Below are 25,986 nucleotides of genomic sequence, written 5' to 3'. Positions count from 1 at the left end.
AAGTTGAAACATGACAGAATAAGCAATACAAATGCTCAAAAGGATTAGAAAAAACAAACACAAGTACACAAGGGAGACATTAAGGGCACTACTCCTTTGGATGCAACACATTGCAGTCACCCAACTCCCCTTGGAACTAGTTGCAAACCCAAATTTGTCATCACTTCAGTGAAGATCAAACCTGTGTTCAACACTCCAAATAACTCCACATTTTTAGTCACAACCCAGACATGCCTATCATTAATAGATGGCAGCAGCAGCAGTAGTTCAAACGCAGCAGTGTTCGCACCCAATCCAGCTATTTTCAACAGCAGTGTGTTCTCCAGAGGGAACCAATTACCACATGCATGGCCGCCCTTGCAACCATCATCTTCACACCAGACCTTGACATCTGATTACACAGCAGTCTGTAACAGCCACCCTCTTCCAAATAGTTCTTTGTTATTCTGAGCTTACTAAATAGCTGCGTGTCAAGTACTTAGAGCGTAAATTAGTAGTATTGCACAAACAGCCACTGCTTTTCCTCACAGACTTTCTCATCTGTTGAGCTCTGGAATTTCAAGACAGAGCTCTGATTATCTTGGAATACCCCACTTCTCACGCTGCCTTCAGGACTTCCTTTTCTACCTACATCACATTTACAGAAAAAAAAAAAAGCAGGCATACGGAAAACATACTCAATGCCTACACCATCCTGCGAGTCCTTCAGGGGAAGGAAGTGTCAATGGCTACAAGTTAGAGATCAGGAGGTTCAGACCAGACATTAGGAAAAATTTCTCTACTAGAGCACCATGGAACAGGTTGCCTAGAGAAGGTGTCTGTTGCCTGAAGTCTGTTTTTCTACTTATCCCTCTGTTCTATACTCCCTCAACAGAGGCTCAGTCCAAAAGCAGTCACTTGAGAAGCAAAAGGCCTTTGTGGTAGCAACAGCATTATCTATATCACTATTGTATATTCAATACATTCAATATCGTACATTCAATGTCAAGTGCCCCTTCACTGATCTAGCATTTCTTCAGCAAGCTCCCACACAGGTACCATGCACCTTCAATGCAACAAACACACAATAAGGAGGTGTTTGAAACAGAAGGTGAAATACCAGAAAGTATATGGAACGATTTAACTGACATGAAACATTTAAAAAGTTCAGGGAAAAAAAAACCACAAACAAAACCACAAACCCCTCCAAACGACAATGAGCCCTCTGTCTTAATGCATCATGCCTGGTCTCTAGGGAGGGCTACAGACAAAGAAGGGATTGTGCAGATGATCAAATACCAGGGCACTAACACAAGACCTATGAGGAGAGACTGAGGGAATGAGGCCTGCTTAGCCTGCAAAAGACAAAGCTTTGGGGACACAAAAGGGAAGCCCTCCAGCACCTGCAGGTAGATTATCAAGAAAACAGAGCCTGGTTCCTGAAGTGTGGCATGGTGGGACAATGAGAGGCAGTGGGCATAAGTTGAAACAAGAGAGGTTTGGACTGAATGTAAAGAAAAGTCTGTTCACCATGAAGACAGTGAAGCATTGGAAAAGGTTGTACAGAGAGGTTGTGCAGTCTCCGTTCTTGGAGGTTTTCAAAACCTGACTGGATAAAGACCTGGTCTCACCTAATAACTGACACTGCTTTGACCAGGAGGTTGGGCTAGAGACCTCCTTACGTTCCTTCCAGCTGGTGTTATCCTATAATTTTGCGAAGTCTTGCTCTCTTCTTAAAAACACTGAAAATTCTTGAAAGATATTTTAAACCAGAAAGAGTTGGATAGTAAGGGGCACATTAAGACTAATAAATGGAGGTGTATTTTCCATTAGATTTCTATATTTGGATACATAATACAAGATGAAAACTGTTTTTTTCCCACTTTTTACACGTTACACGCATGTGCACACAAATGTGAGAGTATACTGCAGTTACCTTTAGTAGAAGAGCTCTTTTTACTACTAAGCCTGCAATGATAATGGCTAAATGGACCCAGAAAAAAATATATTAATATAAACACAGGTGAGAGAGAAGTGAAAAGGATTCAGTTTTAAACACCAGAATAAAGAGGGAGACACAGATTCTGCTCCAGAAGAACACTACCTTCTTAATTTGCTACAAAAGCAAATCAGGAAGGGATTGACTGATTGGTCCCTCCAAACTAGCCTTAATTTACTTCTCAGAATCAACCTGAGCCAGAAGACAGAGTATTATTAAGCTTTTCTGAGTTTCAAAACAATGATATAAGAAACAGAGACCACCATCAACCACAGACTAATTCCAAGTATTTCTCAAGCCTAATTCCAAATTTAACCCTGCTTTACTAGAATAAATCTACTTTCATCTTCAAGCTGATCTCGTATCAATAGTTAGCACATGTGAACCTGACAAGTACAAAGATTAGTTGCTTTCAAAGAAGTAATGTAATATGTGCACTTAATCTTTTAGGTGCTTACAACATAGGAAACGTTTGGAAAAGTGCAGCCATTTGGAATAGGTTTCCTAAAAGGGTAGATTTGGAACCTAAAATCATCAGATGTCAATACACAGGAATTCCTCTGTTGAGAGCATCCACTACAAGATTAGGGCAGAAATTCACAGGAAAGGAGTATGCCTCTATTCAACCACATCTGAGGCATCCTTAGAAGAAGCCCTTCAATCACATAAATAAGTTTAATACCTTGAAGTAAGATTCCTTCTCCTTCCAAATCTGGCTTTCTAAAATCTTGGTCAGATATTCTTAGCTTTTCCAACCTCTATATAGATAACAAATTCTCTTCTGAATCCACATAAATTCTTAGACTGTCATCATAATTTCTGCCCAGAGTTAAACATTCACTACACTATCTCCTTAATCACTTTAAAAAAAACAACAAACCAAAACAAAACAAAAAACCCAACACAAAACCAAACAAGTAAAACACTGTGCCATTCATTTAGGGCAATTTTACCAAATGTTTCTAGAAAAACTAAATTATTTCCCCACCTTAACTCATTTATGTTTTAACTAGGCTTTAGGAATGCTTTTCCACACAACACCATTATTTTGGGAAGCTCAATACCATGTGAAGACTGTACCAGAAGCTTATATATAGGTTTGAAAATTAGTCGGACAAGCGTATGTCAGAAAGTCTTAGCAGACACTATTACATGAAAAGACAACACATCTATCTCTGGAAATCAAAGGTCACACATTACAGGAAGACTGGAAAGTGGGATGGGAGAAACAACAGTAAACGCTAACCCCACTGACAGTTTTCTAAGACACCATGCTACTTGGACCTCTGATCTGTCCAGACACAGCCATTCTTACAATGAGACTGCTACCAGTGATGGAGGGGCAGAGCCTACCCATACAGATTTTGCCATGAAACATGAAGGAGAGATACAACAGATGTGCTTCTTAAAACAAACTTGTCTCCCCAAAATTTTATTTTGCTTCTCTCTTTAAAGTATGTAAAATTAACAGCAGTAGTTGTTTTAAAAATTATAAACATGTCAGCATCACTTGGCAGAGGACTTCAGCATTTTTTGGTCTTCAGTTCCCATATAAATTCTGCCTGGTGAAAAGCAATTCATATTATCAAATGCGGCTTTCATTCTTTATTCTCCTCTGCTTTAATGTCTGCAAGGATCTCAGGATTAGAAACATCCAGATTTTCACCACAGCACCAACCCATGAGATAAGGTTACATAGTTAGAACTTGTCTTCTTTCTCTTGAACCAGCAAAAGTCTTGTAAATAAAATGAGCTGTTCTATAAATAATTGAAGTAACAAAGCCTGGTTTCCTAAGCATTTTAGATTTTTCTAGATTTTCTTCCCTCTACAATAACAGAAGCACGGTACTAAAAACCTTACATCTCTGTGTAATGTCTCCACTCTCCCCAGGATCTTTGGGCATATGCAAAATCTCAGCTGAATTAAAAAAGACAAAAAAAAAAACCAACCAAACCCCAGCTATTAGGATAAGGCACTAAAAGACCTTCTGAATAGGAGTGTCAGGAGGCAAAACCAGAAACTCGTCACAAGATGGGACTTGATCATATTATTAAAATAGCTACTGGCAACAGTAGTGGACTGGATATGAATAGCAAGGTTCCTCCAAATTAAGTTACTCGAAAACCAAATGACTCTATCGAAGGTTTTTTTAATGTAGTATTTACTAAAGTTCACCCCTTTTTGTAACTGCAAAGGAAAGAAGAACGCTGTGCTTTTTGGTTTGTTTTGGGGTTTTGTTTGTGGGCTGGGTTTTTTTTAAATAATATTTATTCAACTTGCAATAGGTTTTGACGTGGCAGGGCAGTGCTGGTGAGGGGGGGAGCAGAAGACAGCTGCTGCCCTCACGCGGTACCTGCCAGAACCGCAGCGCTTCAACCAGCCGCAGCCTTTCGAGCTCAACCCTTCACCTGCGTAGCTGCAAGAGTATTTTCGCATGTCAGCCTGCCCAGTATGGATTAAAAATAACATTTCCTAAACGGCTGAAGGGAGAGGTAAGAGAAGGCCTCTGTGTTTTCACACTATATCAGTTTCCTGGTCCAATTCAGCATACGAACGAGTTTTCCAGCATATCTGAATGCAAGCCAGAGGAGCAGAGCTGCTTAGCCCATGGGCTCAGCAGAAACTTTTCCAGTACAGCAAGTCCAGAATTCATGTCACATTACCTACCCTATCATGTTATTTAGTCTTTACAAAGATTAAAGTGTTTACCTAAAAAAAAAAAAAAATTAGATCAGAGAACCAAGCAAAAAAATTAATTCCTCAGGAAAAAAAAAAAAGAATCACAGTATCCCATGCAAATTTCACCTCTTCAAGCATGAGACACAATGTGCCTTTAAAAAAAAAAAAAAAAATCCATGCTTATAGAAAGAGACAAGCATAAAACAAGAAAAAAAGAACTGCTCACACAGGAAGAGGTAATAGGGATACCGTAGCAGACCCAGGTACATTATGTAGAGCTCTCAGGGAGAGAGATTCGACAGTAAATACCACAAGTCTACTAAACACTTTCACACAAGTGTGAACAAACCTTCAAATCCAGCTGGTCCACAATAAAAGCAGCTAAGCTGGCTGCAGAGTAAATTGTCTTACAGGTTTTGTCCAGACAAACAATGGAAAAATTCAAAATTAATCATACAGATATCAAACATGTTTGTAAACAGGTTCTTGAAGAAAGAAACCATCACGAGATTAGTTAACACTGTGAACAGGGACAAGGATAAAGAAAGCTACTTGTAGGGTATTCCATTCCTGAAAGGCGCAAACAAATACACAACTGCTGAGCAAGGTACACTTATACTAGCGCAGCATTATGTCAAAACTAGCAATTACTGCACAACACCCAAGAGGGTATTTTTTAAACCTTTTGGCTACACTGTTAAGTCTTAAATAAAACCAAAGTAGCTCTAACTTCCTGAAATTACATTAAAGTCTGCAGAAAAAATTCTTATCTTAGTTCTTTTTAATGCTACAATTATAAAGTTTGCTAGAAATGAGTGAGCTTCACCATACCAAGTTTTTTGTTGTTCACCTAATGGCTCCTCTCACTTCTCAGTTGCCATTTTCTGAAGCCATACTTAGACTTAATCACAAGAAGGAATTCCACATCGGCATCAAGGCTGTATCAGAAAAGCAGCAAATCACTAGACAACAGCAGATTTCTCTAGTCCTTCATCCATCCTTTGAAGGAGGAAGTGTAATTTGCATAGGAGAGTACATCATAAAGAGTACTTAGTCCTAGTTTATGAGCTAATTTTAATTCTTCTCAAAAAAAGAAAAGGTTTATTAACTACATCAAGAAACCTAAAGCATTTGAAGGTCAGGAAACACCAGCCTAAAGGCAGTCCCTTCATATAACAGCATGGTCTCTATTCATAGAAGCACAAACTATTTCTCAAATAATACAATATACTGTAATTATAAAACTAACTTTGCGGGAAACAAAATACACGGCAAGCAGAAGTAATATATTATACAGTACTGAAGCTCTCGTATTTTTGCAATGCAAATAAGGCCTATTTTTCAATGTGCAAACTTATCTTTCAAAAGTTTAGAAATATTCAAACTACATCTGAAGCATCCTTAAATATGAGGCAAATTTAGAAAATTCAATCAGAATTAACACATTTTTTCCACTAGAATTCAATTTGCAGTCTTTACATTGTATTAACTCAGGCTTCTGCTTCTAATGAAGTACTGGACCCAAACACAAAGGCTCTGAACTAAAATATATAGAAATTAATGTTATAATGAATCATATTTAAAAATAATAAAAGCCTTTCCAATGTTCAGATAAGGCACCTCTAAACAGAGATTATGACAACAGTGCGAACAGAAAAAGGTAGCAGTATAATGGAGAACCACCTATGCTCTATTTGGAACCCAATAGAATTGTGTGGGGCAAGTCTCAAAAGGCAGAAAAGTCTTAGCAGCTAAATTCACAGTAATTAGTTTTCTAATTATACCTAGACCATTAGTGATTGCTATGGTTAAAATTGCCTGAACTCTTCCATTATTCCCCTCTTTTCAAAAGCTCAGTTTTTCATCCTTTGAGCAGAAATTCTAGAAGCTTAGTCTGTGCCTGAACATAATTTTTTTAAAAAGTTTAAAGAAAAGAGAGTTCTGTGTTTGAATATGGAGAGCAAAATTAAACTTTTCCATTATAAAAAAAATACCACCTTTAAAAAGAAAAAGGCAGTTGCGGTATTAATGCAGCTGGAAAGCATGAAGTACGGTGCCTTTGATGTGGTAAATCTGAAGGTTGAAAAACCCCAAACCAGCATTCACAACTGTTCAGGTAGTACACTTCGTTCTTAAGGCACTTCCACAGATGCATCTTAGGCAACTTCTAGCAGCAGCTTACACTAGCCACATCATACCCTAATTACAGTACCTACATCAAGCCACCAGCACTGCCCATGCAGACCATCACCAGTTTTATTATTATCAATAAAGCACTTTGAAATACTGTGGGTTTGCAACTATCAGCAGATGATCTCTGCCCCAAGCAAGCAATTTCAGCATATTACTCTTCTCCTGAACGACGCAGATGTAGAATGCGTAATTACAAGAGAGTGAGCCTCATTTGGCCAACTGGACACTAGATCAAGAACCTCGAGACATTTATTCTATTCATAGCTCTCCCCTTGAGCTGCTGTGTGACATAGAATAATTTCACTTTCCTGTGCCTCAAGCTTCCTCTGCCTTCCCAAGTCTATTTAAGTTATCACCCTTCATCCTAAGAAATGTATCTCAGTACATTTTTTTGATTAGGGTCTCTAGACACAATCACAGCTGAAAAGCAATACTTATGCAGTATTAAAGCTACACTGAGATTCATTAATTTCTGACAAAGATAAAAGATCCAATTGCACTTATAAATTATTAACTTTGTCAACATTTCTTTAGAGTAAGCCTTCATATGTAGCAAGCCATCAGTTACCTGTGGGGAAAACTCAGCTTTTACCGATTTCTGTGCCATCTCATTTTCACTACTTCTTTTAAAGTATACATAGATCTGTACATAATGTTTTGAACAAAAATACTCCTCAGAACATGCACACTCACTGTAGCTAGAAAAGATAACAGTTAAACTTTTCTGCACTTACACTGTGATAATTCTTTTTGTTCCAGGAGCTATCAAGGGGCATACTTACTGCACTGTTACAGCTCAGATGAACCTCACGTTTAATCAGTGTCCCTAACACTGAAAGCCACAGGATAATAGCTGCAGAAAAACGACATGCTGCAACAGGGACTGAGTTAAAGCAGGAGGGATCCTAGCATCATCTGAAAAAAGTTAAAAGAGAAGCAACATACATGTTTATAACCTCTTAAAAATGGAAATAGCTAAATTTAACACATTCTGATTTCTCTTTTTTGGAACGGAACAAGAAATGCTAAATTCTGACCTTCAGAGATATATATATCTTGGATTGTCTAGGCGTTTGTTATTCAAAATACCAAGAACTTGTGAAGAAACATCCTGTAGTTTCTGTACCTGACTAGAATTTTGGCACTATCCTCACATGCTATTACTTCCTCAAAAAAGCAATGCATACAAGAGCAATATAATCACATGGTGGCACAAAGGAGTAACCACTTGAAATCAGCTATCTCAGGTTCAAACACCTATTCAAGATATGCACACACAGTACAAATTACTTTTTGCTTGATGCCTGGGTGCACAATTACATTCCTTCTGAAGTGCAGAAGAGATACATAATTCATATGGAGCGATACCTCATGACCCAATTGTACTTGTCCTTGCAAGTCATACCCAGGCGTGGCTATTTTATTGCCTCAGCCTGACACTGTGATGTAAACCCAGACTGCAATGAGAAAAAATGAGATGTTGCAGTGACAAGAGCACCAAAAAGGCTGGCAGAACATAACAATCTAGGAAAAAAATCTCTGCAAAACATCCCTAAGTGTGACAGACATGGTCAGAATCAGTACTAAGGCCACGGTTAGAAGCTCACAGCAGCAACAGCTGTCCAACTCGAGACAAATCACGTATTACCTCCTTTGTGCCAGAAGTTATTGCCCCAACAACGTCAGCAGAACTGATGTGAAGCAGAACTGAAATGGGCAGAAAAGGTGCCCAAAGTCAGCCTGCCTGTATTAAAGCCGATGGAGAAAGTCTGTGTGATCTACTCTATCAAACGAGCGATAGGCTGGAGCTTCCACTAAGGCTGGTAATATCTTAAGGCACAATAGCCGTTGCTGCAATGGCTACAGGTCAGAGGTGTGTGCGCTTTGCACGCCACGGGGATGTACAGCGACAAGATGGAGGAAAGGCAGAGAACCGCTTACTAACGCGGATGAGACAGCCCTCACAGGGAGGTATTGTTTTGAGCTGAACTCATTGCTAAGGGGTTCAGTCAGCTGAGATGAGCAAGTTCTTTCACCTCTGAAAGCACTCAGCTGCAGAGCAATTGCTAAGAGAGGTAAAGTGCTTTCCCTGCATTATACCTTCCAGAATATGGAAAGCTGCTGACTTTGACCTCTAAAAAACTGTATTGAAGGACGGAGCTTCAGCTGCACATGAGACACTGAGTACTGCCCCTTAAGAGCACTATCCCAATCAGCCTATCAAAAGGCACAGGAACATACCCTTCCCAAACTTGGGGGGAAGAGGGTGAAAACACACAAGGGTTGAGCAAGTGAAGCAACTGAAACACTAAGCCAGGTTAAGGTCAGCTGAGCGAAACAAATAAAACCACACTCTGTTTTAAACTGGGCAAGTTCCTTAACTGCACCCACCAGCTAGCTGCACAAACAGAGAAAGGGGGAAATACAAAGGCTTGAACAGGGACTGAAACAGCAACAAAACTGCTGTTGTTAAGAGAAGCAAGAGCACCGTACTCTTTTGGGATGCAAAACTAAGGCCCAACTGTGTGCAGGGGGATGGAGAAGTATTCCTGCAACTTGCTTTTCTATCTTGCTAAAAAGTCAACATTAGCTCAGAACTAAAACAGTAACCCAGGGCTGAAAAAGCTAAAATGAAGACAGAATAAAGATGAACACAAGTACAGCATTACAGCCCCTCCTCGACCCATGAAGTACTTAGGGTGCTATGCTCTTAATGCCTTTCACTAAACCTGCCCCTATAGCTTCCTAAAGCCTGAAGAGTGTCCAGGGAGTTTTACTCCTCTGGAGAAATCCCAGGGACAAGGCAGTATTATGCTTGCTCCCTCCCTAAATGGCTCTGTCATGCATGATTTCGTGTTGCCCCAGCAGAGTTTTGTCCTGCACTGTTAACATTACAGCAGCACTAGAAATTCCTGGAGCAACAGCAGGGTCCCTAGAATGGCAAGGTTGTAAAGTAACATTGGGTATTTCACTAAATGCGCAGTAACAGGTCAGAAAAAGATGAAGCACTTTCATTCCCCTATTTCTTTGGCCTACCTTGTGAAGTGCTGCCTTCTAAAAGGCAGAGAGGCACTTCTGATTTTTTTTTATTTATTTTGTTTTTCACTTTTTCATGGACCTTAAAAGTTCTGATTCATATTCGCTGAGTAGACTGTCTCTTCTATCCTGGTGGCAGACAGGCAGCTGCCTCTGGTGGAAAGGGCAGGCAGTCCTGTGCGGTTGCATCAACAGCCAGAGCAAGAGGAATCGGGAACGTACACATCTGTCTCCAGCCAAGCAAAAAGTAGCTGGCATAATTACAGCTGTGGAAGATCCTGCCACAGCTGAATGTCCTGAGTTGCAGGAGTTTAAGTCTAGCCGTGCTCCTTATTCTGGCAGATTAACAGGGAGCACAAAGTAACCTGAACAGCAGTTAACAACTTCTGGGCACTAAATGCATTCTTCTGTGTTCTGCACAAATAAGAGAATCACCCACCATAGTTAGTACCCTAAAGTTTTCAGTTTCAAGCTGAACACAAGTGGAACGTTTCAGCCCAATAGGGGAATTCTTAGAAAAGTTAGTTATTTATTTTACCAGACAACTGTTGTTTTCACTCCTATTTTTACATCTTTGTTTCTAGTATTCACTGCTGCCTCCATAACATTACCTCCTATTTTTAACATTTCAAAAAGCATCATTGTGATCCTCAAATCCCTAAAGCATCTGAAAGTAGCAGAGACTCCTTAAATCTGTATCTGGATCCATGTTATGAGAACTTTCTAAACATTTGTTCTCAATTTTGGTGCAGTAAGTACAGCACTAACACAGACTACAGAACAGCTGAGTAGATGAAACAAACCTTGATGTTACTAACAATTCAAACATTAGTGGATTCACAATAACCCATCCCAAGGCTGTTCCCAGTCTCTTCCTGCAAAGCAAAAAAGCAACTGTTTCAGGAAACTTACACCGCTGCATAATACTGTCCAAATCCATTTTTTTAAAAAAGCTAATACCCACAAGGTTAAAGTCCCACAGACTTTTCAGCCTGGGGAGCAGCAGCAACAGCTATGAAGTCTACTGTAAAGAACGCCCCCCGGCCCCAAGGCTAAGGCCATAGATAGACACAGAGCAACTGCAATGGCTACCATCACCATTTGCTTGCCACCCTTCACAACAGGAGCATGAGTGCCTTGTAAATCTACAGTAAAAAAGGATATGCTCCCTCATCCACCTAACCATAAATTCAGCCAGCTTAGCTCAAACCACTTTCATCAGAGATTTATGCTCCCAATGCCAAGTTGAGCTGGCCCAGAGATGTTATTTTTTACGAGAGCACTCCTGCATTTCCTTCTGGCAAAGGCAAGTAGGACAGTAACTCCCAGAGATGAGGGTCTGAACACAAAACTATTACATGCCTCTCTCCACAAAGGGGACAAGTTTCCATCTGTGGCCTAGTTGCTCACACACCAACTCAATGTCTTTTCATTTGTTTTTCATTAAACAACAGAATGGAAAGAAGGCAGATGTCAGTGTATGCAAGATCCACTCCCTTAACATAGAACAAATGACACCCCCAGTAACTCAAGATACAACAGTTGTACCCACACTACATACCATCACACATACTGTGAGACTTTAGCTACATGTGAAAGAGCATGCACATTCCAAACCCTTGTAAAAAGATCCATTTCTTCAGTACATTTTTAGTCCCTAATACAAGAATTGACAAAAATACCATTTCACTTCAAATGAGAGAAATCAGTATTGATATCAAAGATAAAGGTTTGAGTGCTTTTGATTAATTTAGCCTTTTTTGCTGCTGCTGTTTCCATGGAAATGCAAGCACACTAAAAACCTGCAACCAGAAGTGAGTCAGTTTTGCCTGTTTATATCTCCTCAGTTCTCATGGAAACAGACATTAAAAAAAAAAAAAAAAGAGAAAAAAAAAGGATAAGGGTCCTGGAATACCTTCAGAAAATCTCTTCCCAGAGCTTTATCTCTTTGGCTGCCTTTCCAGAATTAGAGTTGAAAATAACATGGAGCAACAGATGACAGAGTAGTGACTTGATATCTTTATGGAGACTTCAACAGAACATACCTGGAGATGTTTCAAAAGTCACATTCAAACTGACAAGCTACAAATTCTATTAACTTAGGTTTTGGCAAAAGTACCTGAAGTATATATTTCTTTAAATTAATTCAATGTAGATAGAAATACTGTAGAGAATAGGAAAACAGCATCACACTGTCCTTGTCCCAAGTACATTTTAATACTTTGAGAGGGGAGGGAAAAAAAAAAAAGAAAAAAGCTGCCTTGGGAGAACGAGTCCAATATTTCCACAGCCAGGACATTTTTTAATGGAATCATTCCTTCCTTACAACACATTCATTTGTAAATTGCAAAATCAGCTATACACATACCAGGTTAAGTAACAAACATCAGTATTAAATTTTAACATGACTGTATTCCGTCCTTCAGTTATGGGTAAAAATGCATTCCTTCAAGCTGATAAAGCAAATCTAAGAGGCACTGTCAGCAAAACTCCATCTCCCATCGTGCTTTTCAAAGGTGATGGGGCACCTTACCACGTGCTGTCTTCTTCACAGATAACATCTTCCTTCCTTCTCAGAGCCAAATGCATCAGGGAAAGTAGAAGGGACATATGACAGGGAGTTGTTAGGAAAGAGGCTGCAGTGCATGTCTCAGACCTTCAAAACCTGCTCCTATCACTACCATTATTATGTAAGAATTCCGTGACAACTCAATGAACAGAGTTATGATTATCTGCTGCTGCAAGGTCCTTCTAGAATGTACAGGACAGCTCAACCTGATACCAAATTTATTTCCTTATTTGCCTCCCACATCACATTATCAGTTCTGCGTGCTTAGCACACCTCCATGCAACTCAACACTCTTAACCAGAGGGCTGCGGCATCTGTCATTATTGCCTGTCTGGGAAGAACATGCAAGGACGGTGTACATCTCTTACTACTATTGTCAGAGACTGAAGCTGCATTACAGAAATCAGGAAAGAAAAAAGGAAAGCTTACCTCGGTCCTAAACACTGCTCATATACTCCCAACGATCACCAGAACTCAAAGGCCCTCCTGCATTCACACAGTGTTACACACCACGTTTCTGCACTTTGCTACTGCTCTGAGAACTAACAACATATTGCCACCGACATGAAACAAGGCTTGGGGAAGAGTAGCCAGCCATGATACTCATTAAAAGGATGAGAAAGGGGTAGCAGTCATTGGAGGTGCGTCTTGAATGGAAGAAGCAGTTGAACTTAATTCAACCTTGATTAGTTCACATTAGCGGAAATCAATCTATTCTTGTCATAGGAAAGATAAGCCTTAGAGAATTAAATCTTTCCTATTCTCCTTTGTATTTTGGCAAGGTGTAGAGTCACACAGTAAGGAGAACAATCTCAAAGGAGAACTAAGGCATCACTCAAGGAGGACAGATTTAAAGTTAAATAGAGATGGTAAGAGAAACATTGATGTGTACCTTTCCTTTCAGTCTATTCAGAAGTTTAGCCTCCTTCCTTGAAGGTGTCAGAAGTACGAATAAACAAATTACTTTATTCATTTACTTTAGCAGGTAAATATACAAACATTGAAGTCTCAGGGTGCCTAGATTCCTTACATAGTTACCATTCAAATTGATCCATAACAACATACATGGGCATTTTCTAAAACATTAAGTGAACAAAACACACAAGCAGCAATTAACAAGATCAAGTTTTTTTTCAGCATACTTTATGGCAAATTTATTTGTGTCTGATATTAAATACAGGTGTCAAGTTTACTAAAATCAGTCTCTGAAGAGATTGCAAGGGTGTCAGATGTCAGGATCGGCGTAGTTTCATACCTCCTCTAGCATAAAGAGCAGAACAAAGAAAAGGTGAATGTGACTACTGAAGCTAGGGAGTCACTATTACACAGAATAAAGACACTGGTCACAAGAAAAGAGAAAATAATAAGATAACTTACACATAAAATCAATAATCTTAGATTATTCAGCACCCCAAAAATTAACACATCTAACTTAGTTTTGCCTTTGGGGACACCAGCATTATCATATCAATCTTAAGGAGATTTACAAGGTCACACACTGAATTGTAATTCAGGAAATAAAACCACAAACAGCTATCAAGCACCACCTGTCTTGTGCACTGAACTAAGCAAGGCTCCCCTTCAGAAAACAGAAAGTATAATTGCATAACACCATTATACATTGTATCACATTACACATGCTCAAGGAAGCCTAATCATGGTTAAATGAGCAACTTCAATTCTGTCATTTGTTAACTTCCAAACGCTTATTTATAGAAGCTTAACATTAACTCTTCATATCAAGTTTCCCAATACGGGCTTTTAAATTTGTATTTTAAATCTGCATAAGTTCCTCATGTGTAAAATTACATGATAAATAAAACATTTTTTGATATGTACAAAACTCTGAAGATCAACTGAAAACTGGTATCACCTTAACTGTGTTCAAAAGTAATCACATAAAATTTTGCCCTCTTACACTAGACTGCTGTTTACACTAAGGAGCTTCATCTGACATTGAAGACACAATCCATAAAAGTGTCTAGAAGAAAAGGAACAATGGTACAGCCTGTATCAATTGTGACAACTGATAAAGATCAGTAAGCTAAACCTTCAAACTAGCATCACTGCTTTGTACATGTTGAAGAAGCTTAATGCAAGCAAGCACTGCAACTTCCAAGAATAAATGAAGAACACATTTTACACAGAAGATTTGAAAAAAGAAGACACACAACTAACAAAGTCTGTGACGTTACCTCACAGTGCTCCTGTCAGAACATCCTGGGTACTGAAAAGCTGCCAGTATGCTCAACAGAAATTACTCTATCTAGGCTACAACTTAAAGTCATCTTTCCAGGTAAAAGTGTTCCATTTATAGAAATCCACAATGTTTGCATATAGATTTTCAACACTGCATCACAAGGCACAGTTACCACAAAACTCCCCAGGGACTGACATGTGATGTAAAATAACAAAGGGCACATAAAACTAAAGGCACAAAATCCAAAGAGGCAAACCCTGAAGAAATTTAGAACCCACCGCAGCACCTTGGTATATGGGCACATAAACACAAAGCTTCTCCTCCACATTTAACAAAGTTCACATACAAGTTGTGGCCTGAACGGTTTTCTTGCAGGCCTTGGGAAGTCCCAACACTATTTCTGGTGGTATGAAAGAAGTAAAGCGTGGCAGGTGGTATAATTTCATAACAGATCATCATGTGGTAGCAGATACAGCAAAACTGTTCTTTTAACTACATTCTATACTTATTTTCATGCAGGAAGGATTTTCTATACCTCATCGACAAAAGTGCTAGTTTTCAAGAAGGTCACAATCAAGATTTTTTACTCCCTCTCTGAAGCACAAACCTGAAGAAACGATCCCTGCTCAGAAAGACACTAGCCATCTCCTTTTACAAATTCAGTCTTACAATACCCGTTCAAGTACAAGACACTTCAGCAGTCCTCCTATCAAAATCACTGCATCAGTGCAAATATTACATCCAAGTCATCATCTGTCACCAAGCAAAACTTCTTAGAGCATATAACAACAGATACGGAGCATGTAGAGGTAGAAAAATATTAAGTTTAATAAACATTGCAGTAGAAACCTCCATCAGCATGCGCAGAAACACAATACAGCAAAGATCAAATTTGACCAACTGCTTTTTATCAGACAGAAAAACAATACTTCTGGACCACTGTTTCTCAGCTGCTGATCCAGGGAGCAACGGTCGGCTGTGAGACATCTGAAACAGCCCATGGAACAGCTGCAAAGAAGGCTGGCTTGTGTTTTGGGCGGGTGGGGAGGAGAAGAGAATTGTTTTCTTGTTTTTATATTTTCAATAAACAATTCTCACATGTAAGGGAAAAAAGCAATCAACACAAGCAAAAATAAGAGCAATAACTGAGCAATCAAACCTCAGCCTAATTTATATCTCATTGCAACTAAAACCTCCTATGGCACTACTGCACAGTACAATCCTCAGATTGTATTCAATGAGGTCAGATGTCTCTTTGGACTTAAAAAGGTTGAGAGACATCCTTTTAGATGAGAGATAGTTGGCAGATAATAACATGGAAGATAAACGGAAGATGAGGATTTCTGAAGGACAAAGTAAGATGATGAGATAACCAGAAAATATGATTATAGAAAGAAATTAAAATCCACCAGAGAAAAAACTCTTGTCTTAGATATATTTTGACATGTACAGAAAAGTTCAGGGAACAAAAACCTCAGCACACAAAGTCTTTATTTTGAGAATTAGGAATCATAAACTAACACTGAATATTCTAAGAACTGAAGTCTCTAATACTAGATTTATAGAGCGTGAACTTGCTTTTCTACCCAGTAATAAAAGTAAAGCCATAAAGAGCATTAGGTAATCACAAATTCAACCCCTTAAGTATACTATAAGCTCCAGCATTTGATTGGGCTTAATCATACCCCTCTAATACTACTAAATCAGAACCACCTCAGTACTATTACAACTATTTGACAGACATTTTAGGGAGCCCAGAAACAGTCACACGTTGCTCATACTTACTTGAATCCTCCCATGTGAGGAGGTGCAACTTCCAAGCAGAATAGTACAGAAATCCCAGTACCAGAAAGAGGCAGAGGGCTAGCAGCAGTTTACGCATAAACACCAACAGTCCCATCTTCACATTAAATCTGCTCTTCTACACGCCCTGAGAAAGAGAAACACGTTGAGATTGGAGCCACCTTCTCTGACACTCATCCTTCCAAAACCTGCGATCCCATACACACGCAATAATGCACAGCTCCAAAACCAGGCTCTCCACAAGGTAAATCACACCAGTTACCCAAACCCACGAGTGAAATAAGAACTACCACCCTAAGCCGCTGCCTTTTGTTTATTCTTTTTTTTTTAATTGGCACGAGGGTAAATGCCATGCCGGAGAGGCAGGAGGGCACTGCAACGCTATGGCAGGGCAGCAGCCCAACTCCCCGCTGGCACCTCCGCCCCAGCCGGCTTCAGCTAATCAGTCCCAGAACGGGCGCAGCCGGCGAGGCCTGGCGGGCACCGCGCTCCTCCCCAGGCACAGCAAAGCCCAGAGGCGCCACAAAGCAAACCCACCGCGCCCAGGGGCTCCCCGCGGGTGTCCCACGCACGGCGGGGCCCGCGCCGGAGCCCGGGGGCAGCGCAGGTCCCGGCGGGAGCCCCGGGCACGCCGCGCTGAGGAGACGGGCTGCCCTAAAGGCGGGGACGGCGCCGGGGCAGCGGGGCCCGCCCGGCCCGAGCGGGGACGGCAGCTCGCCGCCGGCTGACAGCTGCCAGCGGCCGGCTGGAATCCGACTTCGAACGGGCAGCGGCACCGCCACCGCCACGCCACCTAACCGGGCTGGCGGCAGGGCGCGGGCCGGGCACCCCGCCGCCTAGCCCCCGCCTCGCCGGGCTCCGCTCCCCTCTCCCCGCCCCGTCGGGCCCCGCTGGCCGAAACGGCGGCGGCCGCTGGGGCCGGCCCTGCCCGATTCCGCTCCCCCCCCGCCTCCCCGCCCCCTCCGGCCCTCCTCACCCGGCCGCCGCCGGCCCTGGGCGCTCGGCCGCCGGCTGCGGCCCCCGGGCGCGGGGCTGCGGGCGCCGCCATGCCGGGCGCGGCGCAGCGGGACCGGCCGCCGCCGCCGCGGAGCTGAGGGGCACGGCGGCCGCCAATGGGGCGCCGGGGCGGGTCGCCGCGCCGCCGACCCGCCCGCATAGCGGCCGCCGCCGGCCAATGGGGCGGTGCGGGGGGCCGCGGCCGCAGCCTATCGCGGGAGGCGCCCGCAGCCAATGGCGGGCGGGCGGCAGGGGGTCGCCGCCGGAGGGGCGCTGCGGCAGGGCGGCGGCGCGCATGCGCGGAACTCCCCCGTGGGTGTCCCGATCCACCCCCCCATCACTGCGCGGTGCCGGTGCGGCGCGGTGCTGTGCTCTGCACTGCCCTGCTCCAATCGCTGCACCGCGCTGCTCCCCCTCCCCTGTCACTGCACCGCGCTGCCTTTTTTCCACCGCTACACGCCCCCCCCCTCCCGCTTTCAGTGGCTGCAGGGCGCTGCTCCGCAGTTCCCCGGTCGCCGCCTGGCATTGGCCCTCCTTCAAATCCGTGCACTGCTTCCAAGGCACTCAGTGGCACCTTCAAATCACTGCAATGCCTTCAAGCGCTCCAGCACGTTCCTTCCTCCAGGCACGGCACTGCAGGACCCCTCCAAGCACTGCCCCACCTGTCAAGCCCCGCATTGTCTCACTGCTCCCCCTACTCCTCTGCACTGCACAGCACTGCACCTTCCTCCAGCTGAGACAGCTCCAAATCTTGCGGTCACTGCACCACACCTCCCTCCTATCCAGCAGCTGCACCCCAACAGCAACGCTGCAGTGCACTGCATCTCCCTTCAGATTGCTGCGCCACCCAACCTCCAAGCACTGCTCGGAACAGCCTCTAACCCCTGCACTGCTCTGCCCAGCCTAGCCTACAGCCACTACAAAGAGCAGCCCAACCCTGTCTTGCTTCCAGTCGCTGCCCTACACTGCGCCTAGCCGTGATGCACAGTCCAGTTTAGCACCCAGTCACTGCCCTGCGTCACTGCCTTCACACTGTCCTCCAACTTCTGCAGATCTTCACACCACTGCATACCCAACAAGGTCCTGCCCAGGCACTGCACGGCACTGTGCCACCTCCCTGGGCTTCCCAGTGTTGCACAGCTTCCACCACTGGACCACACCAGGCTGCAAGGACCACACTGGGCTGCACAGACCACATCAGCTGTCGCCCCACAGCACAGTGCGGCTCATACTGCACAGCCCGTGCTGCACAGCTGGTGCCACACAGCTGGTACCGCACAGCCAGTGCCACTTCCACCCAGTTCCCATTATGTTACGGTCTCCCCCTTCTCACCGCAGAGCCGCCCTGTGAGCACCGCAGCGGTGGGGCCAGCCCACACTTCACCCTTCCCACAGCATTGCCCTCCTCGTGCTGGCCCCACAGACTTGCTGGGTACCCCTAACACTCATTACGCACAGGGAAAGTGAGAAATACAAGTATAAGGCAGCACAGGGAGGGAATGATAAGGAGGGAAATTATTAGTCATGGGGGGAAAAGTCATCTAAAAGGAAAGAGACCGTAAGGAATAAACCTGCATCTTCAGGACAGCAAAGCAGACCAATGATTTGCTGTTTCCACCCTCCGTGAGTCACTAATAACACAAGGAAAACAAATAGCCATGTGCATTTAAGGGAAACTTAGTAGGATCATGTCCAGCATGGTGGCGGCTCCCACAGCAGGCGAGCCCAGGTGCCAATGCCGACCGGCAGACACCACCTCAGAGGGCACAGGGCTGGCTGAGCCCTGGCCGAGCCTGCTCCCTGGCACTTGGCGAGAGGCAGAGCCCATACAGGTTGCAGGGAGAGCTGGCGGGAGCTCATGCAGCCTCACTCTCACAGCCAGAACCCCCACTTTGTGTTCAGCACGAGTGAAGTCAGCACGAGCTGGCTGCAAGTGTGGGACCCTCGCAGAGCTGCCATGCTCCTCCACAGAGACATGAGGGAGAGACACGAGGGAGACACATGCCGCTCACCCGGAACACCCCATTAGGTTTTTTGCATGCCGACAACTTCTAGATGTGGCACAGGAGACAAGCAGACTCGTGCCAACAGCCGGGTATCACTGGCACCAATATCCCCCTGAGGAGGTGCGTGGAGAGGGGCCGCAACCACCTCCATGCAGCCCTGTCCATCTGCAGGTCTGCCTCCCCTACCACTGCCCACACCGACCCCCAGCTCCCCAGGGCTGACCCACTCAGGACGCTGGTCGCTCTCACCCAGCTGAGGCAGCTCCCTTCCCTCCAGCTTCACGGCGAGCTGGCAGCCAGGGCTGGGCTGGGCAGCCTCCTCCGCCAGCTCCGGCTCAGCTGCCGGGTTCATTTCCTCCAATAACCCCACCGACTCCTGTGCCGCGTCGCGTCTGGCTGGAGAGCGGTTTTGCTTCACAAACACTTGCTTTATGCGTGCTCCTCTCTTTGCTTCTTCATCCCTCCAGCTGCATAAGCCGGATCTCTTCTCCCTGCCTCGACCCCCCGTGCCCTGGCGATGCGGAGCTGCCTGCGACGCCTGCTGCCACCACGCCACATCTGCTCTGACCGTCCTCAAACCTCACCCAAACTGTCCTGACTGTACCGCTTGCGTGCTCAGAGTTTAAAGCCCGAGGTCTGCAGGCACAGCAGGTGATCTGATTTTGATGATGAGATAAGCGGGGACCTACATCAGGAAGCCAGATAGTGACAAGGCTGGGGCTTGCTCCTGAGCCTGCGTTTGTCACTTGGGAAACTCAACCCTCCGTTATCAGGTGTCAGTGTGCTGGAAAGAGCCCAGGATGAAGTCACGCTTCTTGCCAGCCTGGAAAAAACTCAGGAGGCAAGTGTCATGCATCTATGGAAATCAGGTACCAGCTCCCAGCAGCTGTCTAACGGCCACAAGATGTATGGAGGCAATGATTAGTGGAGTGATTTGGTTCAAGTAGCAGGACTTTAGTCTGAACATGTTCCTACTTAGCTTACATGTTTCATTTGCAGGCAGATGTCAAGCTGGATGTTGCTAGGAGATGGACAGCAGGGGAATAATTAAGTCTGATTAAATCCTATCGTATTGCCGTGCCGCTTTCCAGAATGCTCTGGAGCTTTTCAGAGCCAAACTGACCAAATGAAAGGACAAGAGCTGCAGCCCATTCTGCTCAACAAAATCCACTTGTGGTCGACCTGCTGAGCCTGTTGCTACCCACGTGTCTACAGAGCATTTCCCGCAGCAACACTGGCCACAAGCTGGGAAAAAAGAAGGATCTGGCAAAGGGCACAGCTGGTGGCTGCATTAGCAGGTAACACCGGACAGTCAGGACCAGTTGCTGCCCAGAGCAGGTAGTGAGGGCTCCTACACCCCCTGTCCCTGCACCAACCCTGCGTGCTGCTTGGGGTGCTCACATTGGACTAGACGTAACCCGGTGCCCTTGGCACATTTAGCACGCCCGGGTCAAAGCTGTGCAAGGGGCCAGCCGCTCATGTCCCCAGTGGGGCTTGGGCACATGGGGGTGCCTGTCAGCAAAGCTTCCTCCTTCTCTTCCTCTGGAAGGAGCCCAGCTGGGGCATGCCAAAATTGCTCTGCAAACGCACCTCGTGTGGTGCTGAGACCCACAGGGCGTTCCCACTGAAATGATGCCTGCTTGCTTTTTTCTTTCATGGTGGCTGAGCCATGCATTATACGGGTTGACATGTAAAGGTAAGTAACAGCTACAGGTTCTTTTCCCATCAGTAAATAAAGTTAGGCTGTAACTATCTGCATCGGTTGCCAAACACACACACGTCAGCCCCCGGGCTCCCTCCGTAGCAAGACTGCTAATCTCATTTTGACTCCCTGCCCTATAAAAATTCTCATTCTAATACTCACACTCTAATTCTTGCCCCCAAATTACATGCCATCAAATCAGACCTGATACTAATTAATGTAGTATTTTATTATTAATTAAATACCACTAAATACCCCAGCAAAGATCTCTGTCCAGTAATGGCTAGATAGAGATTACCTCTGCTGATGCACAGGCTTGGGAAATGCAATCTGGGCTGTAACATGCTCATATTTTGGCTTTGTCTCTCTGGCCAAACTTGTTTCATCTCACACACTCATTACCTATTATTCTTAAACAGAGGGTCTGAGCGTGATTAGTCTGTGGATGGCACTTTACATTTCTGGTGCTCTGGCTGCTCTATGAACAGAAATGTTAAACAGCATCGTCAGCAGGCCCACACAAAACAAGCTAAAACAAGCTAAACTTAACTGAAAAATTCTGCCACCCTCCAGATGTTTTCAACAGCAAAGAGCCACACTTACCACTACGGGCACAGGTAAACAGCCAGCGCCTGCCTGAACAGCTCCCCGAGCACTCTACCCGACTGGACCAAGTTTCCCAGGGTCTTCCTCAGACAAAATGATCCAATGGTCCTGCCTGACATGTGGCTGTGCAAGTGCGAGCAGCCGGTCAGCACACCACTCAGTGGTTTATCTCCTTGCATTAATTCCAATAAGCTAGGTTTGTTTCACGCATATTTTCCAAGAAAGGAGGTAGGCTTGATTTGAAGACAAGTGTTGGAGACACCCACTTTTCTGGGTCTGTTTCAGGAGTCCCTCACCCTCACGTTCAGAAGAGCATCCCACATCCCTGCGTCTGGCTTCAGCTTGCAGACATACTATTTTGTTCTGCCTTCTGCTTGATTAAAGAGCCTTTCAGAGCCTGGCATTTTCTCTTTGTGACACTACACATATGCTGCAAGCAAACCCCCTCTCATCCATCTTTCTGATAAGCTAAATATACTGAGTTGCTTAATTCTCTTACTGCCAGGCTTTTCCTCCCACCCTTAAGCCATTTTTTGCATTTCTGCTATACAGAGCTTCTCTGATTTTCCTGAATCCTTTTCAAGATGTAGAATCCCACAATGAGCCTCCCTAATGCTTTGATACAGGGATTAAACCTGCCTTTTCCTATTCTCTGTCTCAAAGGGCTGCATTGCTCCTTTCTGCCATAGCACCAGACTAAGCATTCAGACAGGATTGTCCCAAATCTTTTCCGGACTCGCCGCTGGCAGGTTAGAGCCACCTGGGCTGGCCAGCGCATGTCTCAGCTGCACATCAGGACCCCCTCCAGCAGCGTCCCAGAGCAGTCTGCAAAGGTGGGCTTGGCCCCGCAGCGAGCACGATACAGGGCATCGTGCCCGCAGGTCCTCAGGGGGCCAAGAGACCATCTGCAGGCAGAGTCTGGTGGGACTGCCCTCTGGCCGGCGGTTGTTTTACCTGGGCAGCCAGCGCCTCCTCTTCCCAGCACGCTGCTGCAGGTGCAGGTCACCCATCCAGGGCTGGAGGCAGACCCCACTGCAGGGGAGAGGGGTGCCATGTTTGGGGGGGCTTAGGGAGCTGAGCCTGTGAGGCAGGAGCAAGGTTTGCCCCAGCAAGCTCTCCAGGAGCAGATGTTCTGGCTCTCAGTAGGTTACTGTGCTGTGAAACAGAGGAGAGCACAGAGCCGAGCGGTGCCTGCTAGCATCCAGGCTGGCTTGAATGGGATGTCGGGGTAATATTTCACAATGCTGCTTAATATTTTACCCAACCTGCTCTCAGTGACAGGAGTCACTGAGGAATCGGGTGCACTGCCTAGTTACTGGGCTGCACACCATGAAAACAGGCTCTCAAAATTAATAAACTGGGTGGAGTTTCCATCTTTAATTCTGCCCCTGAAAGAAACCAGCTCAAATAGTCTTTGTATATTTGCTATTCGAAGGGTTTTCTTTCTCCCCAGCAGCCCCCCCAGGGAAGCCTACCTGAGAGTGAAATGGGGAATCTTTCCCAGCCCACGCGCCACCATCGGATATCACAGTGCGCTTCCTTGTGCTGCTGCCACGGGAACCTGGAAGGAGCCCAGCTCTGGCCGTGCCCGCGCTGCCTCTCCGGAGTCAGGAGCACACAACTGGATTGCTGCCCTTGAGTTTCTGAGATAATTGCTGAATAAACCTGAATTTCAGAGACGGTTAGAGCTGCGATGGCCATGAACCCCAATGGGCTCATCCCAAGCCCTCCAGTCAGGCATTGCCCTGTCCCTTTTTGTACCATAAAAATAGCTGAAAGAGGCAGGCAGGGCAGGCAGGTACCGTCCAGCCGCTACCTCCTCTCAAACAGGAATGGCAGGAGTGACCCCATCTCACGTGCTGTTGCGGAGGGGAGGGAATTTGGCACAGCAGCAGCACAAGGAGAGGCTGCAGCTGCCCAAACCAGCCGTGTTCATGCCACAAGCCCAGGTAATTCACAAACAACACTTTGATGACATAATCATGGGCTCTCCTAAACACACAGGTTAATTCTTAACAAATACTTGGCTGGCAGGAAGCCAGCGTAGTTCCAAGAGCCCAAGCAACGGGCAGAGGAACAGCAGAGAGACCCAGACCGCCGCTGGGGAGGTAAAAGTGCAGCTAAGGACACAGCATGGACCCTGCAGGGAAACTCCTCCCTGGGCAAAAAGAAGGTCTGGCTGGTGAGAACAGGAGCATCTACAGAGCGCACTTTGCCTTCTCTACTGCCATCAACAATGACGTAAGATTTTAATTAAAAGTATGCATTATAAGGAATTAATAAGGCTTACAATAGATTAACAACTACATGCATTAACAGCTACGTTTCGAGGTCTGTCAGTGAGCCAAGTCTTAATGGGGAGACATCAACAACGCAGAGTATACCTAGACCCCCAGCGACCGTTTCCTGGTCCAGTGCCACTTTATTAAATCAGTTGTCTAGATGGCAAGATGAAGGCTTACATTTGTGGCTGATAAAATACTGAACAGGCTGCTTGCTGCTACAGCATGAGCTGAATGGCCTGATAAAATGATCACAAGCCACAGCACAGTAATGGGCTGCGAAGAAAGGTTCTTGGGAAAGGAGAGAACAGGCTGTACTGTGGGGTGGAGGATCTCCCAGAACACAGGGAGGGGGGCCAGAATTAAGGAAAAAAAGCTGAAAAAGACAGCTGTCCCCACACATGACTGCTGCTATGAACCTGCATCACAGCACCTTGGATCTGAGAGCCAGAGGCGTGCAGAGATGATTTACGAGCAGATGTGTGGCAGTGCTTGTGCATCTACAGCTCTGGCAAAGCCAACTTGATGTCCGGTCCAGCTCTCCAAACTTTTAAACAGACACAGAAATCTGAGGAACAGCACCACCACCACAAAAAAGGAGCTAAGGCTTGGAAATGCAGCAAATAAGGCTGTACGAGATGTGAGGAGTGTGGGCTACTCCACTGCCCCAGAAGTCTCCTTACTGACAGGGGAACAGAGCACTGCTACAGACAGCATGTCTGGCAGAGGGAAGTGCGGGGTCCAAAGATTAGAACTTGAAGATGGAAAAACTCAAGCTTGAAATTAAGTACATGTCTTTGCAGCACGGTCGCTGAAGGCTGCAGTGGTGGCCATCCTCACCACGCAGCAGCTTGCAAATAAGATTAGCTGGTCTTGACTTTTAATTTAATTTTTTCATATCTGTGGCCTGGGCATGAAGAAGGGATGCCGCATGGTCGTGCTTGCTGTTTTGCCCTGACCTGTACATATCCTGATCGCTTGTCCAAACAGCTCCAGCAGCAAAGGAGGAGGCCGGGACTGATTCCCACATGCCAGACAATGCAGTGGGGAGGGTGCAGAGGGGCTCAGCTTGAGGACAGTATTCTTCACCTCCTCTTCCAGCTCACGCACATGTTTTTCTAAAACCAGGAGCAACAGCCTGACATGGCTCTGCAGCATTATACTATTCTCAAGCGCAGGCAGGCTGCCTGCCTGCAGCAGCACACATTGCCAGCCCTTTACCCAGGGAATGCCACATTTCCAGCCTGGAGCTTTGGAACTTAATTGTACTGGAATAAGTAAGTCCTTGCGCACCTTCAGCTGGCCCATTGTGGTGATGGAACCACATGGCCACAGGCTCCTCTTTTCAGCCTTTTCAACCTGAACCCCATCTTATCTCCACTGCTCCCTCATACCTTGTGAACTGAAGCCTCTGAACCCGAGTAATGCACCAGCAATCTTCACGCAATGCAGCAACCAGCTCTGTTGCTCATACTGGTCTCTCCCACACGTGCCCAAGTGAGCTGGTGCCAAAACCCACAGCATAAGCACAGTAGCCCACAGTTCTGCTGGTTCAGGCCCCAGATTTTTTGGATTTACAAACCTCCTTCATTTGCGTCACTCTAATCTCTTCCCTGTGTGCCCTGAGGAAATGGCTGTGAGCCAGTGTCGGTCCCAGGTGAGCTGCACTCCTGCAGCAGCTGAGTTATGCCCTGTTTGAAATTTCATGATGTCATTTGTCATGATTTCAGACATGAATTGTGGCCGTGTGCCCTTCTCTTGCCAGGCTGGGCCAAAACCAATAGCATGGGTACTAGCGCATTTTTTTTGAAAAGTCATTTCACATGACTTTTGCTGGCCCCATTTCTTGTATGATATGTTATAAAAAGCATCAATTTTGCAACATGGCCTGTGCAGGTTGTGCTGTGGGATGGTCAGCCATGCTGCCATGGTAAG

General features: G+C 45.2%; 1 protein-coding gene across 9 annotated transcripts in view; it reads right to left on the bottom strand.

Annotated features, from left to right (window-relative positions):
- ST3GAL3 (ST3 beta-galactoside alpha-2,3-sialyltransferase 3) overlaps positions 1 to 17,579 on the bottom strand; it is a 194,393-nt gene extending 176,814 nt beyond the window's left edge. For 7 of the 9 annotated variants that reach the window (XM_075039262.1, XM_075039267.1, XM_075039265.1 and 4 more), the window contains exons 1-2: positions 17,436 to 17,579; positions 16,442 to 16,586 (exon numbers count right to left, since the gene is read on the bottom strand). In XM_075039262.1, the coding sequence (XP_074895363.1) occupies positions 16,442 to 16,556 (115 nt within the window). In that variant the 5' untranslated portion in view covers positions 16,557 to 16,586; positions 17,436 to 17,579. Of the gene's footprint in view, positions 1 to 16,441; positions 16,587 to 16,996; positions 17,015 to 17,435 lie in introns of those variants that run through there. The other 2 variants (XM_075039264.1, XM_075039271.1) reach the window with 2 other exon arrangements.
- Between the last annotated feature and the right edge of the window lie 8,407 nt (positions 17,580 to 25,986).

Source organism: Buteo buteo, chromosome 10, assembly GCF_964188355.1.
Source record: "Buteo buteo chromosome 10, bButBut1.hap1.1, whole genome shotgun sequence".
NCBI lineage: Eukaryota > Metazoa > Chordata > Aves > Accipitriformes > Accipitridae > Buteo > Buteo buteo.
The sequence above is the reverse complement of the archived record's forward strand: the minus strand, read 5'-3'. Positions and strand labels throughout refer to the sequence as shown.